The following is a 27,341-nucleotide window of genomic DNA, read 5'->3' on the forward strand; positions in this document are numbered from 1 at the left end:
TTGGTTATGTTATGATAATCATCATTTGAACTTGATCACTGAGCTCATTAAGATCCTTCTTTCTGACTTCTATTTATGTTGTTGGTTACAGCATAACTGTGAATCTGAATAAATGACCAGAATTTTTGATATAAAGGATTTCTTAAAACTTGTTTAAAAAAAAAATCATTATTTTAGGCACACACAGATGTCAAGATTCAGTCTATGCATCTCAACAATGGTGAGGAGCAGAATATTCAGTGAGGAAAAGTAAATTACATAGACAATTCAGATCATAATTTATTCATACCGCAATGCATGATGGGAGCCATTAATGAGTTGTGATTGGTGGCAGCCACTGCAACATGCTTTATTATTGTCACCACCATTGTTGAGATTCACAGGCTGATTATTGATGTCTGAACGTCTTTTTGATTAGAGCAATGTTTATGAAATATTTTGAATTATAAGTAAAGTCCTGATAATCATAGGCTGAAGAATCACAAAACTGCTGCTAAGAAGTTAAACAAACTATCTTAATAAGTTTCACTTATCAGATTACAGTATGATTATGTCAAAACATAACCAACACTATAAGATAACATTTTACTTTGTTCATTTAACTGTTATAAATCAATAACAGCAGACAAACAACAGTAAATATTAAAGTAAACATATAATGGTCTAGAGCCCAACTAAAGCAAACACCCATCACCTTAATGGTAACTTACAATTTTTGCTTTTCTTCTTCAGTGATTCTGCTTGTTAACATCAGGTGTCTTCAATAATGCTCAATCATCACTAAATGAATCACTTAATTATCTTCTCAGCCCTAAATGCCGCTCCATCTGAAAGCAGGTGATGGTGATTTACTACTAAATCAAGGAACCGGCTTTACTGACGAGATGCGCATAACAATATCGCGATTTAAATCGCCCAGCCCTATTAATTATCGCTGGCGATACGTCCGTGATATTAATGCGATATGGCTCAGCTTGTCAGTTAACTACGGTTCTTTGTAGTAAATGCCGATCCATCTGAAAGCAGGTGATGGTGATTTACTAGGCTACTAATCAAGGAACCGGCTTTACTGACGAGATGCGCATAACAATATCGCGATTTAAATCGCCCAGCCCTACTCAGAATGCATTGCAGCATGAAGCATGTCCATTGTTGAGATTCATATGCTGATTCTTGATGTCTGTGTGCAAGTAGAACTTTCGGTAGTCTAACATGTGTAAATGGGGTTTTAAAAATCATTTGATGTTCTAATTAAACTGTGCTGGATCTCTTGCTGTAGAATCACAACAATAAAACAAAATGAATGACATACTGTATAAACCTCACACATAATATCAGTGAGTTAAGCCACTACATGACGATGACTATATTCTTATCATCAATCAGCTTACAGCATCTGATTATATTTTCTCTCACCATAACAAACAGACACAGCTGCCTGAGAAAAACTAATGTTTAAAAAGTCAAGATAGCCTGACTAAAGCACACACTGATCGCCACAATGGTAACATCAAATCAAACTATTACTTTCAAATAAGTAATCAACATCTAAACCTCTGTTAATTCTCAATAAGAACTTCTGTAGACGTCTGGCAGAAATAAAGTCAGTCTGGTTAGTAATACATGAAGCTGGTAATGCTGTTTGTGGAGTTGTTTAATCAGATCTTGAGAGATGTAATGTATTTTATCTTCAGTTGATTTCATCCAAGGCAGTGGCTGGAAGTAGGCCTAGTTCTTGTGTTTCTCTTTCCTTCAGTGATTCTGCTTGTTAACAGCAGGTTAATCATTATTCAATCACTTAATTATCTCATTACCTCCAACACTGATTCAGTGTTACATTAAACAGCCTGTAGTGTGCACACTAAGCAGTGTTCATTTCATCTGGGCAAACCCATGTGGGGCCAACATGGAAACCGAGGACAAAACTGGCTGGGTCCCAGTTAGATAGCCCAGGTCAAACCCATTTGGGCCCCACATGGCTGTGCTGGCTGGGTAGTTAGACTATGTGAGATACCCAAGTGGGGACGTCGCCAGGAGACGAGACCCAGGTACAGAGTTGGGTGTCCATTTGGAGACACCCCAGATAGTTAGGTTTAGAGAAAAAATCTACCACAATCGCTATTGTGTAATAGTAGCCTATAATATTCACCAACTAAACATATATTCTATTCAATGCATTCACATTCCTATTCTCTTTCACGGCCATCATTTGTAGTAGCCTATTCACAAACTGTTTGCTCAAGCGTAGCGTTTTCTCTGAGTTCACTGTGTAGCCTCCTCCCTCAATCGTTGCGCTTATTCATTTGTGGATGTTAACTGAATCTGTAAGTCAGCTACACTGTTTACTTCTGAATATTATATTTTATTCTGTTGCGCTTAACGTTATCGCCACTGTGTAATTGTAGCCTATGCTATTCACCAAATAAACATATACTATTCAATGTGTTCACAGTCTCTTTCACAGCCATCATTTGTAGTAGCAGCCTATTTACAAACCGTTTGCTCAAGCGTAGCGTTTTCTCAGAGTTCACTGTGTAGCCTGCTCCCTCAATTGTGTAGTTAAATTTTCCGTATTTATTGTATGTCATTATGTCAGTATCAGTGCTTTCTACCATGCACAAATAAAAATGTCACTGAACTTTTGCTGTGTAATTGTAACAATGAGCACTCAAACACACTAAACCAACAATTACTAAAAACACACACAAAAACTGATTTTGCACGGGCACTGCACTAGTTGTAACAATAAATTGAAAGTATACTTTCAAAATACATTTAATAATAGTATTTTGTACAAAAACTAGCTGACTATTATTTGTTTATTAATGTGCATTTGTTATTAAAGACAAAGTGTGCAATTTGTAATATTTGAAATAAGCCAAAGGTATTACTGAGCATAAATGTTTTACTCAAATATAATACACTTCCCACTAAGCAAAATGATGTGCAAAACACGTCTTTTCAACGTCTTTGTCACAAAAGTCAGACGTTGAAAAGACGTCCACTGAGGAGCCAGAATGAAAGTGTACTTTGGGTTTGGGCCGAATACCGAGCCCGAGCCCGAGCCCTCTCCTCGGACAGTACGCCAAATATGCATTTATTCTAAATGACTTATTTGTAAGTGTGAACTCGTAAAATCTCAATTCTCCAGCGGCAGTCATCTTTGTTGTAAACGAATTCAACCCAAGCGCTCTTTATGACGTGGGTGATTACGTAACTGCAAGATCATCTGTCCATCATCGATTAAAGCCCGCCCTGGCAATTTGATTGGCTCGGCCTTCTGGGAGCCGAGCATAATTACTCCTCAACGGATCGAGTCCAGACCGAACTTCCCGACCAAAAAATGTTGGCCCATTTCACCGCCAGAACGCTGGTGGGGTGTGGGGTTCGCGAATCTCTTTGCTAGTTTGTTTTGGTTCAGTGCGCCGGTTCCGCTCGTTCATTTCCGACGGCGAGCGAAAGAGAGAGAGAGTGTTGTTGCAGCTGGAGCTAATCGACGTTGAACAACAATGTTTCAGCGTCTTTCAAAGCTATATGTGTGTATCAGGCAGAGAGCTTAACGAAATTATACTGCAGTAATAAAAATAACCATATAAGAATGAATATTCTCCTCACAGAGCGATGAGCGTGTTCCTCATCTAACGTTATATTTAGGATTCACAGTGCGTGTTCCACTGCGATCCATGATAAACATCAAAGAAGCCTTATATGTATTTTAACAAATGATTTTATTGCAAATGTTTAATCGCAGAAGAAAAAGAAGTCTCCACATGGAACTGTGCCATGGCAGGATAATGTAGTGTCCCGTGGCAGACTTTGGTTAATTACTGTATATCCATGATGTAACCATGAACATTGTATTGTAAATAAACAACAATCTTTTTTGCAAAACAAACGTTGATTTATTTATTGATTGATAAAAAAAGACAAATGAATATGTAAATATATACATATACTGTATATTAACACAATAAAAAATAATAAAAAACAACAGTTTATCACCCATACATATGCATATATTTTTGTGGGCTTTATACAAGAATTGAGCAGTATAAAAATCAAAATTTTAGATTGCAGAAATAATATATTTGTGTGGTCAAAATATCTTACCTTGTGTATAATTCTAACTGCTCGTTTTTGGAGTAGTGAACTTTTATAATTATTGCCCCAAATTTCTATACAATAAGTAAGAACATAGAAGAATAAGAACAAAGGGCAAAGTTTTAAGTACAATTAAAAATATAAATAACTTTAGTATATAAAAAATATATAAAAAAACTCGATCCATCACACAAACAGTGCAGTGTTCACTTTAAAAATGTCGCTATAGCGGGAGGGGGAAACCGGAAAAGCTACACTCCGGAAATGATGTATAATCTGACCAATCACAGCCCTTGGGGTCTGCGTCGCCTCGATGCGTAGTTACAATTTTTTGGAGGTGCGCATCGAGCTACGGCGGAGGGGTTGGAGAGGGGTTCGCGTCGACGCAGAGGGGTCCGCGGAGGTACGCCGTCGACTCGACGCAGAAGCATATTGGCTTAAGATTGGAAATAATCCAAGAGATTTGAAATGAACAAAAGACAATTGCTTTTACTGCCTTCCACCCAATCTTTATCCCAAGGACATGTGGAGCCCTCTAAAAGCACAGAGGTCCAGATGTTTGGACAATGGGGGAAGTTGTGACTGTCTGATTGGTCAGTTTGAATATCTCACACCTGGGTGTTAAGGCCTCATTATACTTCTGCGTCGGACATACGCCGGAGCCTATACGCCGTAGGCAACGTGTTGGTTTTAATTTATACTTCTGTGTCGTTGTCCGCGTTGACGCGCACCTGGGGAGCATGTTACCCCGAGGGAGGGTTTCTGGCAGACCAATCACAGCGCTTGTGTCCGCGTAGAATTGACGCGTTGTTACATTTTTGGAGAGGTGCACGTCAGGGTACGCCGAAGGGTACGCGCGCTACACACAGCCTACGACGTAGCTACGGCGTAAGTTCGACGCAGAAGTATAAAACAGGCTTTAGTCACATGGTCGGGGGAAAGGATAAAAGTCGATTACAATTGTTGCTCTGCCTCTTTTCTTTGAATGCAATGGTTTCTCTGGGTCCCCTCTTTGGGTCTCTCTCTCTCTCTCTCTCTCTCTCTCTCTCTCTCTCTCTCTCTCTCTCTCTCTCTCTCTCTCTCTCTCTCTCTCTCTCTCTCTCTCTCTCTCATAACATTTTACATTTATGCTGGGTACAATTCATGATTCATATCATTTATCTATGTTGTAACTATTTTAAGTGTAAACATAACCTTATTTTGTCACATTGAACCTTTTTAATTCATGGAGTCGGATTAAAACGAGATAATTGCATATGAGGAAATGTGTCTTATTTAACCAAATTACTTTGCAACGCGGAAAGACGAATACGCTCAGTCCTTCACCAGCTGGCCGGAAACCGAAAGTTGGGCCAATCAGCCAGACCGTGGTGAGCCAGACGTGAAAAATTAATCGGACACCCCTGCCATAGTGCTTTCTTTTGATTTTGAAACATTAATAGATTTTAGAAAAATAAATTAAATAAACTGAATTTAACAATACTTATGTAACAATACTACACTCATATTGTGTTTAGTATATTAACATTCTTTAATGTGGCAACTGAATTGTTCTCAAATAACATCATGCTTTCTTTTTCAGATTTCAGAGAACCCAGAGGAAAAGAGGCAGTAGTCTGATGTAAGACAGATTTTTAAAAACCTGAACCTTTGGACCCCCTGTAGTTATGACATCAGACTTCTGAAGCCAATTTTTTATTTTTAAAGGTTGAAATGCTTTTGTCCTATTTCTCCCCCTTTCTTTTTTAAAGAATGATCTTTTAATATATTTTTGTCATTGATTGATTGAGTAAAATAAATTGACTCAACTGCTGGAAAGGTGTCATTTATATTTTAAAAGGTTTTTGCCAAATTTTTAAATGGTCAGTAATTTGTTGACGCATCATTTAAGTGTAGTTGAAACATTAACTTAGTTAATTAACTTAGTACATCAGATGGCAACATTTGACATTCCTTTTCAGTTGTATTTTCAGTGTTTCAACAAAATGTATTTAAAATCAACATCACATTGTAACATTGATCAAATCATATTACCAAAGATTATTTCTGTTAATTTCAGTGTTGATTCAACAGCAGTGATGTAGATTCAACATCATAGTGTAACATTGATTCAACAATATTACCATCAATTTATTTTACTTAATTTCAGAGTTGATTCAACAGCAGTGATGTAGAATCAATCATAGTGTAATGTTGATTCAGTAGCATTACTATTGATTTTTTGTTCAACAATTTCAACATTAAATGAGGGTACAAAAGTGATGTTGACAAAATATCACTTTGTAATGTTGAATCAATACCATTACTGTTGATTTTTGGTTGAAATGTCATCATTGCTTCACCATTAACTGAGGGTGCAAGAGTGATGCAAAAACAACATCATTTTGTAACGTCAATTCAATGTAATTAGTGTTAACGCATCAACACTGACTCAACATTGTCTCAGTGATTACATTACATGCTATCTGGGAAGCATAATAATTGACTCCGGTTCGTTAACGACCACTCTGCTTCATTACCACCTCAGATGAGCATTATTTTCTAATAATTAAATGGCCTGGAGTCAATTATTCCTTACATGAATGTTAAGCATATTTGTTCATTATTCACTGATTATTGTTTCCTCATCATTCCGTTACATTGTTGTAACTCTAAACGGCGCTCCACGTTAATGTCAACACACAAAAGCCTGCAGAAACTGCGCATGTGCAGCATTCCTCCTGTCGTCCAGACAGCAGCTGCTCTGAGATCAGTTATAACAGAGCTGCTGCTGTGTCAGTGATCAACTGGTTTAAATGTCGTCTTTACACAAAATATTGTTAACATTTGATTAATGTTATTGAGCTAAAACATTTCATCACTGCGGATCTGACGAGGCCTTTTTTTCTGGTGTTTCTGATGGAGTCACAGCGCCTCCTTCAGGAGACAAACAGCGGAACACGATTCAAAGTGAAAGTGAAAGCAGTTCTGACATTTTGTAAGTTCTCTTATGATGCTATATATATGTATATTTGCAAATGGTCTTCATTTTTTTTTTTTTTTTTTTTTTTTTTTTTGCTTGTGTGATATTCTAACGTCTTCTACACAGCAAAATCCCCAGTGTTAAATTAACACTGAAAAGTGAATTATATAAACTCTGAGCAGAGTGTTAAATGAACACTGAAGCAGTGTTAAAGTTAATGAGATAATTAAGTGAATATTTGAGTGATGATTGAGCATTATTGAAGACACCTGATGTTTACAAGCAGAATCACTGAAGGAGAAAATCACACATTGTAAGTTACCATTATGGCGATGGGTGTTTGCTTTAGTTGGGCTCTTGACCCTTATATTATTAACTTTAGATTTTGTTTGTCTGCTGTTATTGATTTATAAGAGTTAAATGAACAAAGTAAAGTGTGATCTTATAGTGTTGGTTATGTTTTGACATAATCATGCTGTGATCTGAAAAATGAAACTTATTGAGAAATTTGGTTTAACTTGTTAATTACAGCAGCTCTGTGATTCTACAGTATATGATTTTCAGTATTTTTAATATAATCCAAAATAATTAATAAATATTGTTCTGATCAAAATACATTAAAAAAAAATTAGAAACACAGACATCAATAATCAGCCTGTGAATCTCAACAATGGTGACAATAATAACGCATGTTGCAGTCGCTGCCACCAATCACAACTCATTAATGGCTCCCATCATGCATTGCGGTATGAATAAATTATGATCTGAACTGTCTTAGTAATTTCCTTTTCCTAATTGTATATTCTGCTCGTCACCATTGTTGAGATGCAACTGAATCTTGATGTCTGTGTGTGCCTAAAAGAAAGATTTTCTTTTTCAAAATAGAAATCTTTTGTACTATATCTAAAATTCTAGATATGCAGAATCGCAGTTATGCTGTAATCAACAACATAAATAAGTTAGCAATAAGGATCTCAATGAGTTCAGTGAAGCTAATCAAGTTCAAATGATGATTGTCATAACATAACCATCAGATCACATTAGTTCTTTGTTCATCTGGCTGTTATAACTCACTATCAGCAGCCAAACAAAATCTAAAGTAAACATATAAGGGTCAAGAGCCCAACTAAAGCAAACACCCATCACCTTAACGGTAACTTACAATGTGTGATTTTCTCCTTCAGTGATTCTGCTTGTAAACATCAGGTGTCTTCAATAATGCTCAATCATCACTCAATTAATCACTTAATTATCTCATTAACTTTAACACTGCTTCAGTGTTCATTTAACACTCTGCTCAGAGTTTATATAATTCACACTTTTCAGTGTTAATTTAACACTGGGAATTTTGCTGTGTAATGTGACATTCAGCCAACTTCATTTCAAGGAAAAAACACTTTCCTATGTGTTCATACCAATGGAGGAATTTGCAAAGGACTTATGTGTGCTTATATGTAAATATGCTTTTCGCAATAGACATGTTCCAAAACAACACTCTTACACCACCACATGTTATTATACACTGCAGTCAATTTGTGGATGATGTCACTGGAAGAAAAATTTACTTTTGTCTAATCATTATTTCATAAGAAATGAGGTTAGAGAAGTATTTTTTAGACTTATTCATATAATATAACCTGCTAAACATTATCTTCTTCAATTTAAAAAGATATAGATGTCAAATTTGTTTTTGCAATGTTTGTCAAGAGACAGCTATTCATATGTTACACTGTTAACCCTTGCTGTAAAATTCTGACAATATTATACCATTTTCCATTAAAACAGTAATATACCGTAGAAAATAAAAGTAGCCTACATGAATATACTGTGAATTAACAGTGCTCAAAGTCGACACTCAGAGGCTGTTTTCCCAATCACACCCTATACCCTCATTCACCATTCTCTACATTAGTTCACTAATATAGTCCACTTGAATGAAAAGAAGTGAGTGAATTGAGACACTGATGAACACCTGATAAGCAGAATCACTGAAGGACAGAGAAAAAAGAACAGAAAAAAGAGAAACACAAAAACTACAACTGACTTCCAGCCACACTGAGTGTGAAACCAGTTTACAAACCAGTTTACGATTATTTCTTTCATACATGTACAAAAGTTCTTGTTGAGAATTAACAGAGATTTAGTTATTAATAAAATTTGTTGTCACCATGATGGAGATCAGTATTTGCTTTAGTTGGTCTCTTGTCCCTGGACTTCTTACCGTTCATCTTCCTCTGACTGCTGTAACAGTGAGTTTATAAAACACATTTGTTATGGCACGAAAAAGTCAAGAGGAAGATGATCAGGTGTTTTTTTTTTTTTTTGTGATGATGTCACAATCATCCTGAACATGCCTGGTTTTCAGATTTTTCCTGTATATAGTCATTGAAATTATAGTTATCTCATATTTAGCATATATCTGTGAATCTACAAAATGAAATCAATATTTCTGTAATCAGGTCTTCTGAAGAATATTGTAATCATATAGTGCATTCAATTTTATTTTACTCCTGCTTGACTGAGACCCACACAGATATCAACAATCAGCGTATGAATCTCAACAATGGTGAAAAGTTTCATGTCGCAATGCATGCTGGGTTCCAGGATAATATAAAACTCCCAGCATGCACTGCTGCATGAATAATAATAATAATAATAATAATAATAAAGAAATATTGCCACCATTGTTGAGATTCATGTGCTAAATTGTGATATCTCAGTTTTTCTAAAACACAGTGTAGCTCTGTATCTCTGGCTATGCATCATGTGTTAAAAAAAAGAGTCATTGTTTCTTATTGCTGCGTTTTCACAGTTGTGGTAATGCAACACTTTTGATTGAGAATTAAACTCTGAATAAGTGAGAATGAATTCCTTAGTGAATGAACAGGCAATATGATGATTTTGTCATCATAATCATTATAACTGCAGTCATTCATAAACTGTGTGCGCACAAGTGTGACTTGCAAAAACACAGCTCAAGCAGCAAAAGAAAAACTAACGATTTAGCATCAGCATCCCAACTAAAGCAAGCACTGATCTCTATAATGGTAACTTCAAACCAAACATTTTCAATTAAACATCTCAATAACAACTTCTGTATGACAGAAATAAAGTCATACTGGTTAATAAAAAGTGTAATAATGTGTAATGGCTGGAAGTCAGTCGTAGTTATTGTGTTCCTCTATTTTCTGTTCTTGTGTTTCTCTTTTCTTCAGTGATTCTGCTTACAATCACTTACATATTCCCTTAATTATCTCACTGCATCGCTACTTTTTACTCGTAGTGTGGATTTCCCTGAGGGGTTGAAAGGGTTAACTGTGTAAGATAAAAAAGACACACCCACAAAATGTATTTTAACAGTAATAAACTGTAAGTTATAAAACAGGTTTATACTGGCAACACTGTTGCCAGTAGTTTACTGTAAAATTAATTTTTTGGGTCACCATTGTGCTGAAGAGTAGAGCCTGTGCTTCAGTCCAGGAGAAGCTCTACAAACATTGATGATACGCTGCATGTTGCTTTATTTAACAGGCGGTGACTGTGTAGTTGCTGATCCAGTAAAAATCTTTTTATGTACAATAGTTGTTTAGTGGTCTCAAATGAAAGAAGTTCACAGTAATACTTTGCTCACATTATTAATGCATTATAAATTTTAGTTAATACATTTAAATGACAGTTGGTCAATTTAAGGCAGTCGGTTTCTGCAAGTGTAATTAGTTAACTATAATTTAGTGCATTTTTACAGAAACAAACTAGATTACAGTAAAGAACTGTACAATTAACAGTATTTTACTGGCAACAGTGTTGCCAGTATTTTACTGTAAAAAAACCCGGTAAGGTCTAACAGTGTACTGTGCATAAATGTCTGGCAAAATGTACTTGATTTTATTTGAAATATTGATGGTATTTCTATTTTACAGTGGAAACACGCTGTGGGTCTCTATGCAAGTCAGAAAGACAAACTCACACGTTTGATTAAATAATTTTCTTTTAATGACTAAATTTCATTCATAGCATTCAGTTTGAGTCTGGAAAATCTTGTCAGTTTCTCGAGGAAAGTGCTTCAAAATATCCAGATCAAATGAAATATGAGAGAGAGATAAAATATGGAAGCAGTTGTGCTGCTGTGTGATGTTTCAGCAGAACTCCCTTGTCCTGTTGGAGAAACAGTGAAACGTCAAATCTACAGTGCTAATCTATTGGAAATTTGCCTGACAACATAATAACAATAACAAAGCTTAAAAAAAAAAGTAGTGAAGACGTACCATCAGACTCTTGTTCAGGCAATGGTTCTTCGGCATTCTCTGTATAGGCATTCAGTGATTCGGCAGCTAGAAAACCATGATAAAAGGAAGTGTGTAGTGGCAGTGCAGTGCTATTCTCAGACATGAACAAAGCTGAAACAATATCTGAATATTTGAATTCTACATAATATCTGAAAAAGGCATTACAATGTATATATAATAACTGAATGCTTGCAGTTTGCCTACCTATTTTGTCGATAATTGGTTCTTTGAGGGAACTGTGCGACACAAGACAATCATATTGATCTTTGTCCTCCTTCTTGATCTCCACACTCTTCCTCAGCTGATAGGATCCATCATGGTTTGGTCTGATTTCTGAGGATTCAATCTGATCGTCAGGCAGAGATGTGTTATCTTTCCTTATGGTCATCATCACGTCTTTGGGGTGGAAGCCAGTGGCCAGACAGGTCAGTTTCAGCTTGGATCTGTCCCTGATAGACCTTATTACAAACAAATGCACACCTGGAGGAGCTGAAAACACAGGAATCAGTTCATCAATCAGTTTCATCTCTATATGAAACCTGCAGATAATAAACAAACCTCAGCCTCATTCAGACTGTCAGTTCAAATATGATTGTTGTGCATATCCGATTGGAGTCCAAACACATTTAGCATGTGTGAACGACAAAAGTAAAATAAATCACATTGAAACGTCAGACGTTGTTATAAGAAACATGCTTAAAGTTGCTGCAGAAACAAGGTTGTTGCAGTTAAAGGTTCATTGTGTAATATTAAGGAGGATCTGTTGACATAAATGCAATATCATATACATAACTATGTTTTCAGTGGTGTATAAAGACCTTGAACCGTTATGTTTGTATTACCTTAGAATGAGCCATTTCTATCTACACTGTAACTTCTGTTGGTTGCAATCCGCAACCTCACCACTAGATGCCGCTAAAATCACACTCTGCCCCCTTGAAGTGCAGACGCAAGCAGAAAATTACAATATAACGGTGATATGATTTGAGTCTGTCCTCCTTCTACCGCTGCCTCAGAAGACGCAGTAGTCCTGCACGCCAGCTCACATCGAGTCATGTTTTAAATAAGACAACATCTGTGCTGCAAACCCCTCTGTGTTGCTGCTGTTGCTGTTGTTTTTTTCGTATACCCACCAACACAACGTCATTTCCATAGAGAGCAATGCAGATATTCCGGAAAACGAAAGAGCGGCATGGACACACAAATCAAATCTGAAGAGATACACATTGTGGACAGTGAATAATTTAAGATCAGATTACATTCGGATGCACGGATAATCAGATTTGGACTGACAGTGTGAACACATCCAAACTCACATCCGTTTCTGAGCTCCTCGTCTGCATATTCTCTGAGTCTGTTGAGCCAGTCCACACACTCATTCTCCAGGTAGCCTTTGGTGTATTGGTTTAGGAAGGGCACATTGTCCCACTTTCTCTTGGTTGGTAGAGCTGCGTCAACTGGGGCGACCCATTGAGACTCTTTATCATCAAAAGACAAGAAGTTTTCTCCATCATAACTGAACTCATAAATGCCATGGGAAAACTTCACTTCATCTCCCTGCTGATCAACTTCACAACCAACTCTTCACTGAAGAACATGAAGATCTGGAATGGAGATGAAGCAAAATGTTTGCAAAAATAATAAAAAATAATAATATTAATAATAATTTAGGTTAGCATGAATGTTCCTCACCTGATGTATTGTGTCTCATGCGGTCCATCAGAATCTTGACATTGATGTTAAACCACTGTTCTTTGCTCTTTCTGGACCAAGTGCCTCTTTCCCAGTAATCCTCCTGCATTTTCTCTTTCATCCAGGGCTGTGTGGGAATCTTTCTCTTTTCTTTACTATTGTAATAGTCGATCTGTGTGTCGTCTAGCAGACCCATAGCACTGAATTCATAGATGCCCGTCAGATTCACAGGTTTGGACAAACCAGTGTAAATGTAATACAGCGAGTGTTTCTCTGTGATGAAGAGGAATAACATACCCATAACAAGGCATAAAGGAACTGCACTCTTAAAAATTATTTTTATGAAATTATTATTTTTATTATTTTAGATTCAGCTTGTTGGATCCTTTAATTTGATTAGTTTTTATTACTTTTACCCAGGGGCTGGGTAGTTTTTGTGTAACTGTGTACATTTTACTGACAACTGATCCTGAAAGACAGTTTGTATTACATTATTATGACATACTAAATTATTACTCTAAATTATTAATAAATGTCATAATTATAAGATAAAAAATCAAAATTATGACATACTACATCAAAATTATGATTAAATATATTAAAAATATAATTTCAACTTTTAAAGCTATAGTAGGTAATGTTGGAGAGCTAGCCAGATTTGAAAGTGGCACCTCTCTTCTAAGCTCCGCCCCCTCCTGTCAGTGCTCCGTCCAAAGCTACGCCCCCCCCCCCCCCCCCACAAACATGAACGCGCATCCACATTTGGAGTCAGCTGCAGGTCACAGGAAAGCCGAGTAGCACATTATGGGCATCAACCAAACTACGTCATGTCTCATTCACCTGTAAGTAAACTATATTATTATTACAATGAATGCATTAAAAAAATAAAAAAACATGGCTATTGTTAGTAATGTTACTCGCAGCTTTCAGGCTAAAGCCTGTTTTATGCTTCTGCGTCGAGTCGACGGCGTACCTCCGCGGACCCCTCTGCAACCCCTCCGCCGTAGCTCGACGCGCACCTCCAAAAAATTGTAACTACGCGTCGAGGCGACGCAGACCCCAAGGGCTGTGATTGGTCAGATTATACATCATTTCCGGAGTGTAGCTTTTCCGGTTTCCCCCTCCCGCTATAGCGACATTTTTAAAGTGAACACTGCACTGTTTGTGTGATGGATCGAGTTGTTTTATATATTTTTTATATACTAAAGTTATTTATATTTTTAATTGTACTTAAAACTTTGCCCTTTGTTCTTATTCTTCTATGTTCTTACTTATTGTATAGAAATTTGGGGCAATAATTATAAAAGTTCACTACTCCAAAAACGAGCAGTTAGAATTATACACAAGGTAAGATATTTTGACCACACAAATATATTATTTCTGCAATCTAAAATTTTGATTTTTATACTGCTCAATTCTTGTATAAAGCCCACAAAAAATATATGCATATGTATGGGTGATAAACTGTTGTTTTTTATTATTTTTTATTGTGTTAATATACAGTATATGTATATATTTACATATTCATTTGTCTTTTTTTATCAATCAATAAATAAATCAACGTTTGTTTTGCAAAAAAAGATTGTTGTTTATTTACAATACAATGTTCATGGTTACATCATGGATATACAGTAATTAACCAAAGTCTGCCACGGGACACTACATTATCCTGCCATGGCACAGTTCCATGTGGAGACTTCTTTTTCTTCTGCGATTAAACATTTGCAATAAAATCATTTGTTAAAATACATATAAGGCTTCTTTGATGTTTATCATGGATCGCAGTGGAACACGCACTGTGAATCCTAAATATAACGTTAGATGAGGAACACGCTCATCGCTCTGTGAGGAGAATATTCATTCTTATATGGTTATTTTTATTACTGCAGTATAATTTCGTTAAGCTCTCTGGCTGATACACACATATAGCTTTGAAAGACGCTGGAACATTGTTGTTCAACGTCGATTAGCTCCAGCTGCAACAACACTCTCTCTCTCTTTCGCTCGCCGTCGGAAATGAACGAGCGGAACCGGCGCACTGAACCAAACGTCAGGACTAAAGACGTGTTGTTTGTGTGTTAATATCAACACATCAATATCGTCTCTTTGACTTAAGTCTTAATAATTCACAAGATTTAACAAGTTGTCAAATTCGTATGATACTCGTACATATTTGTATACTCGTACACAATCCTGCAGCTTTTACTCCTAGCGCTGTCATTGGCTACTGCCTCAATTCCTGTACATATTTATCGCGATATTTGTAAATCAGTTGCGCCCCTTCTTGGGAAGTTTCCCCGTCTGTTTATGTTCCAGTGATACATGATGTCTCTCCACACCTCATAACCTACCTCTGTTTGCAAGAGTGGAAAAGCTTATCTGACTTGTCACATGACATCAGATACTCGGTTATTTTGTCATAATCAGATCAGTTACACTGCTGATAACTGTCCCGTTTGCATGTAAATCATTTTCATATGATTATTGCTTGCTATTAAAGACATGCTTTTATTCATAGAAATGCCCACATATCAGTGAACTTATAACATAAAAATGCTTTTAACATTTAATTATGCAACACTCTTTACAGAAAACATATCCTACAGTTATAAACTGACTATTTCCAAGTAATGTATTAAAATGACCTTCCTTTCTGTTTTGCAGGATTACTTAGTCCTTTTTAAAAAAGCTCTACCAATATCAAACTCAACAGCTCTTTTAAGAGCCAACCATTACAAGAGCTACTAGTGAGTCGCAGCGAATCTTGCCGTGATCAGCCCTTCCCAGGTGAAGTTTCTAGAATATTGCAATCAGTATTTACTCATCAAATGTTCTCTCCTGAATCATATGGTAAATTAACTTATTTAATACTGTCTTAATTTATGTTTCAGGAACAATAGTAATTGCACATAGAGTAAGTCGAGACTTTCTTGTTTTACAGCAGAGAAGGAAGACCAGTCCTTATATCAACGCAAGCTAATCGAATAAGTCCTTTGTTTCGGGTGAGGAAGGAACAGCTGGCGCCCAAAGAAGACAGAAAGCTGCGCGAGTCCATTGGTATGTCTTGTATTGAAACAATGCTGTAATATATAGTACATAATTTGATGTTGACAATTTTACATTGTACAGGTTATCACTACCAAAGGTTTTTGACCAAGTGAAGCTCTTGAAACAATTGACAGTAGAGTATGTTGTCTGGAAAGAAATCAAGCATCACTGGCAAAGGCTCAAAAGAGACCATGCCTTTCTTAAAAATCTTTTAAAATATGTTGCTGTTGATATGGGTAAAACTGTTTTTGTTCAGTACTTAGCTTATATTATGTGCTCCAATATTATATTTTATATATATATATATATATATATATATATTGTAACATCTCTCAAAGAAGCCAGAGTTCAGTTCACTTGTTTATTCACCAAAAGCACAACGTGCCGGCATTAGAACACAGCAGGCGTGAATCGCCCAGAACAGAAAGACAAGAACTCCCTCCCCTCAAAAACTATAACCCCCCGGGCGTCCGCCCCTCTCTCCAGGCTGCCAACCAACAGCGCGCCCGGGGTTTCACACAGCTGATTGACAGCTGCACAGCATTTTTCAGTCGCTACATTATATATATATATATATATATATATATATATATATATATATAATACTTCAATGTGTATATTATATAATGTACTGACTGCTGCTTTGTAAATTTATGTAAGGAACAGGCAACTCTGGCCCTTTGCATTCTACTTTTTGAGGTTAATTAAGAGTTAACCTCCAACCCTAATCGAGCACATCTGAAAATTTTAACCAAAGTCTTCAGGTTTATTTCTGGACAATAGGCAGGAGGGTTTGTGGTCGGAGCTAAATCTGCAGGACAGTGGACGCTGAGGGCCAGAGTAAACCATCACTGCTTTAAATCATGCAGAACATAAGCTGACCCGACTATCCATTAAACAACTTCATTTGAATGGTTTCTGTTTTCTGTTTTACTTTCAGACCAGGACTGGAGAACGCCTGACAATGGGATGTTGAGACTTCTTCCTCTGGCTGAGAAAAAGCTACACCACATCAGTGATCACATCTTCTGTTCTTCTGTTCTTCAACTGAACAAACTGTTTAGAACACGAACACGATAGAGGCATGTACAGGGAAGAACAAGAAAGCAGTTTAGCTGTGATAATGAATCATTATTTTCCAACACAATATCAAATCTGTTTTCTGTAGGTGACTGAATATGATTCTCTGGCACTAATTTTATGGCTTCAGCAGCTGTGAATGGACTATTATGATGTTAATGTATTTTTGAAGACACATTTTTATTTATCTTGAATCTCATTTGTCTTTATGCTACTTTATTAACTTTATTCTGTGTCCTCCAATAAAGTGTTGTTTAATAAAGTATGGTGACTATTGTGTATTGAAAGTGGTGTTTGGTACAGTAAATAGACATTTTTATTTGAGAAATTGTAATTTCTTATTTCTTTAGTTTAATTAATTAAAAAATAACTAGGCCTACATATAATTAATAACTTATAAATTACTACATATAATTAATGACCATGATTCTTTTACTTGGGACATAATTTTTTTTAGATCTGGTTAATGATATCTGGGACAACAATGCAACAAAAGTTGCACATACTTGCATGTATGCCAGTTTGCAGTGAAATAAAAGGAAGCTATGTGAATAACAAGAGGCTACAGTGGCTATCTTGCTATAAATACTTAACGCTTAATTGAAGATGATCCATGTTGATCATTCTAGTACATCTACTGCTTTTCGAATGAAAGCATATATCACTGATGTCAGGCATATAAGCAGCAATCAGAGGGGGTGAAAAGGAAATGTTGGCACTGTTTTTTTGTTGTTTTACTGAATGGTGCATTACCCTTGTGTAATAGTAATAGTGTGTGTAGATCTGTGTAGATTGTACGGCCCAGCAATGGCCCCCAGAAGAGCAAACAAATGCACATTTCAAATGGCTGTAACTCAAAGTCCGGTTAGTGTATCAAAGAGAAAATCGGCAGGACGACTGCTTATGCTATGTATAATAAATAATGTTGGCCACAGTTTTCAGATATATATGGAAAGCTGGCATAAAGGTTATTTTTAAAGTGCTCACAGTAAAATATCAAATTTTAGCCTGTCCCTCATATATGTCATAAAGGTTTGCACAATGAAGATATCCAGTTGTCCATTAAATATATTATTTATTTAACATTTATTGTTTTATTACTAAACGTTTTATACTACATTACCCACATATCTCTGTCATTCTATCAATGGAACAGGAAAAACTGTCCTGTAGTTCATTGAAATGTGCAGACATGCTTAGGGTTAGGGTTAGGATCTCGGTAAAGGAGTAATTTCTCACATTATAGAGACACTTTATAGTTAGCTTAATGTATAACTAATGTAATAATAACACCAAACCATACTTTGTAAAATGAAGCGCCAGTTTATATGGGTTAAACGATTGTCCAATCACAGCGAGTTCTGCGATAAAGTCACAGCCAATAACAACCCAGCTGAACAGATGCGTCACACTTACATGCCCATTTATGGCAAATGATGACAGATCTCTTCTGGTTCCGCCTGCAGGGATAGATAAATATGTAATATTTAGGCTGTTAAACATGTATTATTTCTAATTAAATTATAAAGCTCATATTTAAAAACAAAAGACTCCTTTGTGTGGTAACCATCCAAAAACGAGGTCACATGATCAATGACACAAATTTGCTCATTTGATTAGACTGATGCATAAAAACATTTGAAAGATAAACTTTTTTCTAAGCAATGTCCTACAGCAGGAGTAGTTTTGCAGTATTTTAATTAAAGATAATTACATGTAGGCCTACTAAAGTGCTTCTAACATTTACAGTGTATGTATAGTCAAAGATATATCAATTATATTCAAATAAATTTAACAAAAGCACAATGAATGGACACAATTTTGAAAGCTTATTCCAATATTTAATGTCAAACTGTTTAAAGACAAATGTAGTGCCAAAACTACTGCACAACAGTATAAAAATCAGTTAAATAAAAATATCCAGATACAGGGGCAATCTATTATAGTGACACATACATTAACGTTCAAAAAATTGCTATGATGAAGTTATATATTTACAAACCAAAAGATGAGATTCAACTTTGTTATGTGAAAATACATTTGTTTCGTCGCTTTAAAGAACAAATAGGCAAAAACATAAGCGCAACATTTTACATTCTCAACTTTCATTCTATATCCTTGTGATTATTGGTCACTTTTATTGTAACTATGCAATGAATATGTCCTTTAGCAAAACACCTGATGTGCACTGACCCTTTTTTATAAAGGCATTAGGCAGAAATCAAGTACAGTTTATGAAGCTGAAAAGAGAAAACAAAATGCTTTAACAATATGGAAAAAGATAAATCACTATATTCAGTATTGGTTCTGCATATATCAAAGAGATCCTGAGGAGGAGTGGGACTCCACATGAGGACTTTCAGAAACTGAGACAGAGCAAAGGGTGCACCTCGCTGGACACATCCTACGCATGCCCAAACAACACCACCCAAACACAGTGATGAAGTGGACACCACCAGGAGGATGCAGGAGACAGGGAAGACCAAGGACGACACGGAGACAGATGTTTCACGAAGATCTGAAGAATGTCAGAGTCCCATGGGAAGATGTGAAGAACTTGGCCACGGATCGAATACGTTGGAGCCGGAGGACACTTGTTGCCCAATGTGCCCAGCACAGGACTTGATGATGACGTTGTGAGTTTATCCATAACTGTGGGATATGTTTTCTGTAAAGAGTGTTGCATAATTAAATGTTAAAAGCATTTTTATGTTATAAGTTCACTGATATGTGGGCATTTCTATGAATAAAAGTATGTCTTTAATAGCAAGCAATAATCATATGAAAATGATTTACATGCAAACGGGACAGTTATCAGCAGTGTAACTGATCTGATTATGACAAAATAATCTAGTATCTGAAGTATCATGTATCACTGGAACATAAACAGACGGGGACCAATTTGCAATTAATATAAACTTTCTGACAGTGTGTGGGACTGTGGGACATCCGACAACTTTCCAAGAAGTGGGGCAACTGATTTACAAATATCGCGATAAATATGTACAGGAATTGAGGCAGTAGCCAATGACAGCACTAGGAGTAAAAGCTGCAGGATTGTACGAGTATACAAATATACACAGCAAAAAGTCCAGTGTTAAATTAACTCTCCTGGGAGTTTATATGGCTCCAGAGTCAGTGTTAAAATATGAGTGTTAAATTAACACTCAAGAGTGTTAAAGTTAATGAGCTCATTAAGTGATTAATTGACTGATGATTGAGCATTATTGAAGACACCTGATGTTAGCAAGCAGAATCACCAAAGGAGAAAATCTCATTTTTTAAGACACCGTTATGGAGATCAGTGTTTGCTTTAGTTGGGCTCTTGACCCTTAAACTGTAAACATTAGATTATCTTTGGCTGTTTTATCTGAATTATAACTGCCAGATGAACAAAGAGAAAGTTGATCAGGTTTTGTTGGTTATGTTTTGACATAATCATAATTTCACCTGAATCACTGAACTCATTTAGAGTCTAATCTCTGACTTAAATGTATATTGTTGATTACAGCATCACTGTGATTCTACAGCATAAGAACTTTTTTCTAACTAGTCTAAAGGATTTCTTAAAAGTTGTTCTGATAAAACAAAACCTTTCATTTAGGCACATACAGACATCAAGAATCAGTGTATGAATCTCAACTATGGTGACAAACAGAATATTCAATTAGGAAAAGGAAATTAGTAAGACAATTCAGATCATAATTTATTCATACCGCAATGTATGATGGGAGCCATGAATGAGTTTTGATTGGTGGCAGCCACTGCAACATGCTTTATTATTGTCACCATTGTTGAGATTCACAGGCTGATTATTGATGTCAGTGTGTCTAAATAAAGTAAGTTTCTAAGTCTTTTTATCAAAACAATTTTTAATAAATATTTTGGATTATATTGATAATGATAAAAATCATTTGCAGTAGAATCACAGGCTGCTGTAATCAACAAGGTAAACCTGACTCTCTAAATGAGAGTTGATATACAGGTTGAATTATGATTATCGAATCATAACCAACACCACCTGATCACCTTTTCTCTTTGTTCATCTGGCAGTTATAACTCAGATACAACAGCCAAACAAAATCTAAAGTTAATGCTTTATGGGTCAAGAGCCCAACTAAAGCAAACACTGATCTCCATAACGGTATCTTAAAAAATTAGATTTTCTCCTTTGGTGATTCTGCTTGTTAACATCAGGTGTCTTCAATATTGGTCAATTATCACTCAATGAATCACTTAATGAGCTCATTACCTTTAACACTCTTGAGTGTTAATTTAACACTCATATTTTAACACTGACTCTGGAGCCATATAAACTCCCAGGAGAGTTAATTTAACACTGGACTTTTTGCTGTGTACATATTTGTATACTCGTACAATCGAGTATCATACGAATTTGACAACTTGTTAAATCTCGTAAATTATTAAAACTTGCAGACTATGTTTGTACTGGTTGGGCTATGGGTTTTGTGAGAAAAGTTTTAAGAAACAACAAATGCTTGATAAAATGTTTGATTTAGGGTTAAAACCAACACGTATACCATTGTGAATATTTGCCTTTGCAGCTTTCCGTCTCCTCCGTTTACTTCTCCTCAAACAATAATGGGCCGACTGAGTCCGAAAGGCCCTTTTGGTCTTTTCAGCTGTAAAAAGAGAAAAGAAAATATCATTATGTATAATATATAGGATTATTTAAAGGAAAAAGTACTGATTTACCTTACACATATTGGATGTTACATTATAAAGCATTAAAAGCATGGCAAGTGTTGTGGTTAATATGCATTTACAACAAATATCACTTTAAAACTATCAATACAGAGGTAAAAGCATGGTAAATTTTGTGATTACTGTCCTTTACTACACCAATCACAGTAAAACTAAGGTTACTGAGGTTTAAAGCATGGTAAGTTTTGTGGTTACTGTCCTTTTACCACACCCTATCACAGTAAAACTAGGGTTACTGTGGTAAAAGCATGGTAAGTGTTGTGGTTACTGTGCATTTACAATAAGTATCACATTAACACCAGCAGCCATGTCACCCTGTTGCCCAAGACTGGTTGCCCACTGAAGCTAAGCAGGGCTGAGCCTGGTTAGTACCTGGATGGGAGACCTCCTGAGAAAACCAGGTTGCTGCTGGAAGAGGTGTTAGTGAGGCCAGCAGGGGGCGCTCATCCTGTGGTCTGTGTGGGTCCTAACTCCCCAGTATAGTGACGGGGACACTATACTGTCAAAGAGCACCGTCCTTCGGATGAGACGTTAAACCGAGGTCCTGACTCTCTGTGGTCATTAAAAATCCCAGGATGTCTTTCGAAAGAGTAGGGGTGTAACCCCGGCATCCAGGCCAAATCTGCCCCTTGGCCTCTGTCCATCATGGCCTCCTAATCATCCCCATATACTGATTGGCTTCATCACTGTCTCCTCTCCACCAGTATGCTGGTGTGTGGTGAGCGTTCTGGCGCAATATGGCTGCCGTCGCATCATCCAAGTGGATGCTGCACATTGGTGGTGGTTGAGGAGATCCCCCGTTCTATGTAAAGCGCTTTGAGTGCCGAGAAAAGCGCTATATAAATGTAATGAATTATTATTATTATTATATTAAAACTACCAATAGTGTGGTAAAAGCATGGTAAGTTTTGTGATTACTGTCTTTTTACTACACTTATCACAGCAAAACTAATGTTACTGTGGTAAAAGCATGGTAAGTGTTGTTTTTACTGTGCTTCTACTACAAATACAACTTTGGAACTAATTGTACTATTTTTAATCTGATATGAATATCTAGGCCTATAGCACGTCACGTGACAGGCAGTGTTTAATCACCCTATTTTGAATTAGAAAGCAATGAAGCAAAGTCTCCGTGGAAATGGCAGATATATTTGGCAGATTAATATCGACAAACAGAAAAGACATTATATCACACATTATTAGGACAGCGTATTTAGGTATTTATTTACTAGGCTACTTACCAACAGCTGACACACGTGAACTGATGCCAAATATCGCGATGTGTTCGGAACGAGACTTCTTCAGCGCGATTTCCTACTGATAAAATATAATTTAAAAAAAATATAAATAAACAGCAAAGCAATCCAGCTTCCCTGGCAATAAGACCGAAATAATAACATAAAAAAATAAATAAATACATAAACCACGATAAGATAAGATCTCGTGAATAAATGTTGATTAAACAGCTTCTCTGCTGCAGCCGACAGGCAGAAAGAATCGAGCTGTGATCACGAAAGACGAAAAATAACGAAATAAACGTGTCCGTGGCACGAATCAAGAGATTAAATTACGTGACCATATGAACGTTGGAGTTATCCGTGGTCTCACCACAGACTCAATCCGTGCTCCTATCACAGATTTTAGATCTGACTATAGCCAAGCGAGCAATAGGTGTAAAACGCCATCAAACTGGATTTTATGATGACAGGACAAGACAAAATTGCAACACAGTCGACATAAAGCTTTCAAGTGTCTAAACAAGTGAGCAACATCACACCATCCAGTGAGTGAGGTCAGGTTGTTGAGGTCCGTGGTGCCATCACGGGACTTCAGTTTGGCTAACAAAATCAGACTGAATTTGTATGATGGCAGGACAATGCAATATAGCTACAATAACAGAGAGGTTAAAGTCTTTATGGTATTTGGTGTTGGAAAAGAAATAAATACTTAAAATGTTGTGTTTCCAAATGAGAAAGCACGTCCGTTGAGTGAGATCTGTTCTCTGTCATTGAAACGGGTATCCGTGTGTGGACCACGGAAGATGAGTGTCATTGACTTGCGCGTTGGAGTTATCCGTGGTCTCACCACAGACTCACTCCGTGCTCCTGTCACAGATTTTAGATCTGACAAGCGAGCAATAGGTGTAAAACGCCATCAAACTGGATTTTATGATGACAGGACGAGACAAAATGTCAAGTTAATTACATGCCATTGCAACACAGTCGACCTAAAGCTTATAAGTTCCTAAACAAGCCAGCAACATTACAACGTCCATGAGTGAGGTCAGGTTGTTGAGGTCCGTGGTGTCATCACGGGACTTTGATTAGGCTAACTGAAACAAACCGAAATTTTATGATGACAGGACATTGCAATAGCTACAATAACAGTCAGGTTAACGTCATTATGGCATTTAATGTTGGAAAAGAAACAAATACTTCAAATGTTGCGTTTCCAAATGAGAAAGCACATCCGTTGAGTGAGATCTGTACTCCGGCCGTCATTGAAACGTTTATCCGTGTGTGGACCACGGAAGGTCAGTGTCATTGACTTGCATTGGAGTAATATCCGTGGCTGCATCACGGAATTTGGGGCGATTCCGTGATGGCTACACGGATTTTGAGTTAAGGGCCCGTGGACATTTCACGGAATCCTGTGAGACCAGGTTGCCATATTTTAAGCCGGGACAGTTACCCGGAATGACATTTTGGGACTTTTGAGCTCAATAGTTCCTTAAAGATTAATTATTTATAATAAATTCTCACATGAGTAATTAAAGAGGGGGAAGTTGAGTCACTTAATGAAGTGCATTTACAAATGTATAAATTTTTATTATTATGAATTTGCTTTGGACACCAGAATTGACACGCCACGTACATTGACCCACTACACTTGCTCGTTTGACATTTGTTCTTCTATTTTTTAACCTCTGATTTTGTTTTCAAAATAGACACACTGAAACACACTTGCGTCTGTCTGCCGTAAAAATTCGTACTTTTCTAAGACAGCGGGCTTTCCGCCGAAGACAATTTTTGCGGAGGCAAGCAGAAATTCTCTCTCTGCTTGCAGTGCGTCAATCCCGCTTTTCATCAAGGTAAGTGTATATACACACACACACGCACGCACGAAAGAGCTAACGTTTATCAAATATTTTGTAGAGTTAAGTGTTAGGATAGGAACTTTTTTAGGAATTGTTTTGATGTTTACTTGTGTTTAGTTTTCACTTTGATGAAATAATATAGGCCTGCTACTGATATTATAATACATAATTTAATAAATGAGCTTACATATGATTCTACATTTTTGTTTATAGAATAGATAATGTAATGCTTTATTTTCTTTCATGTCATAGAAGAATTTGGATCCGTCAATGATCTGGTGTGTGGTGGGAGCATGTCCTAACCAGCTGGACAGAATATGAATGGCGCAATAATTTTAGAATGAAGAGGACCACATTCATGCAGCTATGTGATATCCTCAGGCCACATCTCGAAAGACATATAACCAGATTTAGAAGAGCATTGTCTGTGGAACAGCAAGTTGCAATATGTATCTGGAGGCTGGCCACAAACCTGGAATTCAGGTCACTTTCACATTTATTTGGGATTGGATTATCCACTGTGTGTATGATAACAAAAAATGCAACATCAGTCATTGTAGAGAAATTGCTCCAAGTGTACATCAAAACACCTTCTGAAGATGAATTCAAGGTAATCATTCAAGGTTTTCGTGATCAGTGGGGTTTCCCACAATGTGGTGCGGCTATTGATGGAACCCACATTGGTATTTTATGTCCAACCGACAGCCCTGCAGACTATTATAACCGTAAGGGCTTTTATTCAGTCATTCTACAAGGTGTGGTAGACCATCGAATGAGGTTCTGGGACATTAACGTAGGCTGGCCAGGCAAGGTTCACGATGCCAGGGTGTTTGGGAATTCATCGCTTCACCAGAGGGGCCACAATGGTACACTGTTCCCTAACTGTACAGAAAGATTTAATGATGTTGATGTGCCTATGGGGATGCTGCTTATCCTCTTCTCACATGGTTAATGAAACCATACGCAGAAAACAGAGGAACAACACCGGCACAGGCTGTCTTCAACCACAGGCTAAGCGAGGCACGGATGACCATCGAGAGAGCTTTTGGCCGTCTCAAGGGGAGATGGCGGTGCTTGATGAAAAGGTACGACTGTGACATCAAAAATATCAACACTACCATCACTGCGTGTTGTGTGTGCTTCACAATTTCTGTGAAATTCACAATGAGGACTATAATGAAGACAATGATGGAGTAAATGAGTCCAATGATTCGAATGATCTTCAGTCAAACAACACTGCCAACTCAATTAGAGATGTCCTATGTTCTTATTTTTCAAGTGTTTAATTGTGGTTTCCATTTTTTTGATAAGATAACTGAATACTGAAACAAGAAACAATTCAAAAATGACAAAAAAAAAAAAAAAACAACAACATGATTTAGTGAATTAAGCATGAACTTTCCTTTAACTGTCATAATTTAGTTCATAAACATTGTTTGGCCGCATTTTGTTTTCTATTAATTTCTATGTCATTCATTCTATTAATTTAATTGTATATTCCATTGATTTAATTAAGGTTATTGTATGAAATATGTTTAAAACAGACCTGGAAGATCTGTACAATCACTACTGGATACTCTAGATGTGAGCTAGACTGGAGAAATGTACTATTGCTTTAACATATCAATATAAGTGTTTGTGTATTTGAAAACTCATGTTTCTGTTTTGTATGACAACAACTTGTTCACATTATGAATGTGAATTGTGAATATTTTAACAAAAATGTAAGGTCAACAAAAAGTGCTCCAGATTCTAATTTTTGATGAAAAAACATGAACACCAATTATAGAAGAAAGCATATAGCCTATTTATTGTTCAGCATACTCTGCTTATGTGAAAGCACCTTAAACAGACAACATCAAACAAAAGTATTGTATTTTGAAAACCTTAACTAAACTGCTTTCTAACCTATTCTGAAACCTATAACTCATGATAGGATGGAGATGTGCTGTCTCTTGTGTCTGTGTAGTAGGGCACTTCTGAACAAGAGTGAGTGTGCTGTGGAGTATGACGATGCAGGTTTGTGTATGTTATGTTGTCATGTGCTGAGTAAGCATAAGGCAAAGGATTTGGTTGTAACTGTGGGGGTGCCTGCTGGTGTGATGAAGGTGCAAAAGTGTCAAACACTCTGTTAAGCACTGTCATGAACATCCTATTATATTCCTGACGTTCCTCTCTTTGTGCTAGGTAGTGGCGCTCCTCCACATCCATTTGTAGTTTCATCCAATTGTCCAGTGATTCTTTCTCCTGATGCTGGCGAACTTGCTCAGCCTGCATGAAGTCATCATATAGTTTCTTCTGTAGTTCTACATATGATTCCAACATGCTTGTTAGGTCAACCTTTGCCTTT

General features: G+C 36.7%; 1 protein-coding gene and 2 long non-coding RNA genes across 4 annotated transcripts; 1 reads left to right on the forward strand and 2 right to left on the reverse strand.

Moving 5' to 3' along the window:
- Positions 1–12,439: 12,439 nt before the first annotated feature.
- On the reverse strand, positions 12,440–13,371 carry LOC311304311 (major histocompatibility complex class I-related gene protein-like). Its single transcript, XM_084431268.1, has 3 exons — positions 13,042–13,371; positions 12,666–12,917; positions 12,440–12,560 (listed from the first exon to the last, which is right to left on the reverse strand). Exons 1-3 carry the CDS (start codon positions 13,340–13,342, stop codon positions 12,493–12,495), a joined length of 621 nt encoding a protein of 206 aa, XP_084287394.1. The 5' UTR covers positions 13,343–13,371; the 3' UTR covers positions 12,440–12,492.
- Positions 13,372–15,577: 2,206 nt separating this feature from the next.
- LOC311286829 lies at positions 15,578–17,491 on the forward strand. Of its 2 annotated transcripts, none has more exons than XR_014626656.1 (3): positions 15,578–15,828; positions 15,983–16,098; positions 17,030–17,491. It is a non-coding gene; the product is annotated as an uncharacterized lncRNA (long non-coding RNA). The 2 variants fall into 2 exon arrangements; XR_014626657.1 differs by having other exon boundaries at positions 15,986–16,098.
- Positions 17,492–19,104: 1,613 nt separating this feature from the next.
- On the reverse strand, positions 19,105–23,205 carry LOC311301299. Its single transcript, XR_014629426.1, has 3 exons — positions 23,136–23,205; positions 21,711–21,812; positions 19,105–19,837 (listed from the first exon to the last, which is right to left on the reverse strand). It is a non-coding gene; the product is annotated as an uncharacterized lncRNA (long non-coding RNA).
- Between the last annotated feature and the right edge of the window lie 4,136 nt (positions 23,206–27,341).

Source organism: Rutilus rutilus, assembly GCF_951802725.1.
Source record: "Rutilus rutilus genome assembly, chromosome: 1".
Lineage (NCBI taxonomy): Eukaryota > Metazoa > Chordata > Actinopteri > Cypriniformes > Leuciscidae > Rutilus > Rutilus rutilus.

Excerpts from the sequence above, each read along its gene's own strand:
- LOC311304311 (XM_084431268.1), bottom strand. The coding sequence starts at position 13,342 with ATGGGTATGTTATTCCTCTTCATCACAGAGAAACACTCGCTGTATTAC. Across the intron at positions 12,918-13,041 it reads CATGAGACACAATACATCAG|TTGATCAGCAGGGAGATGAA; the intron begins GTGAGGAACATT and ends TTGGTTGTGAAG. Across the intron at positions 12,561-12,665 it reads CGAGGAGCTCAGAAACGGAT|ATTTGATTTGTGTGTCCATG; the intron begins GTGAGTTTGGAT and ends GTATCTCTTCAG.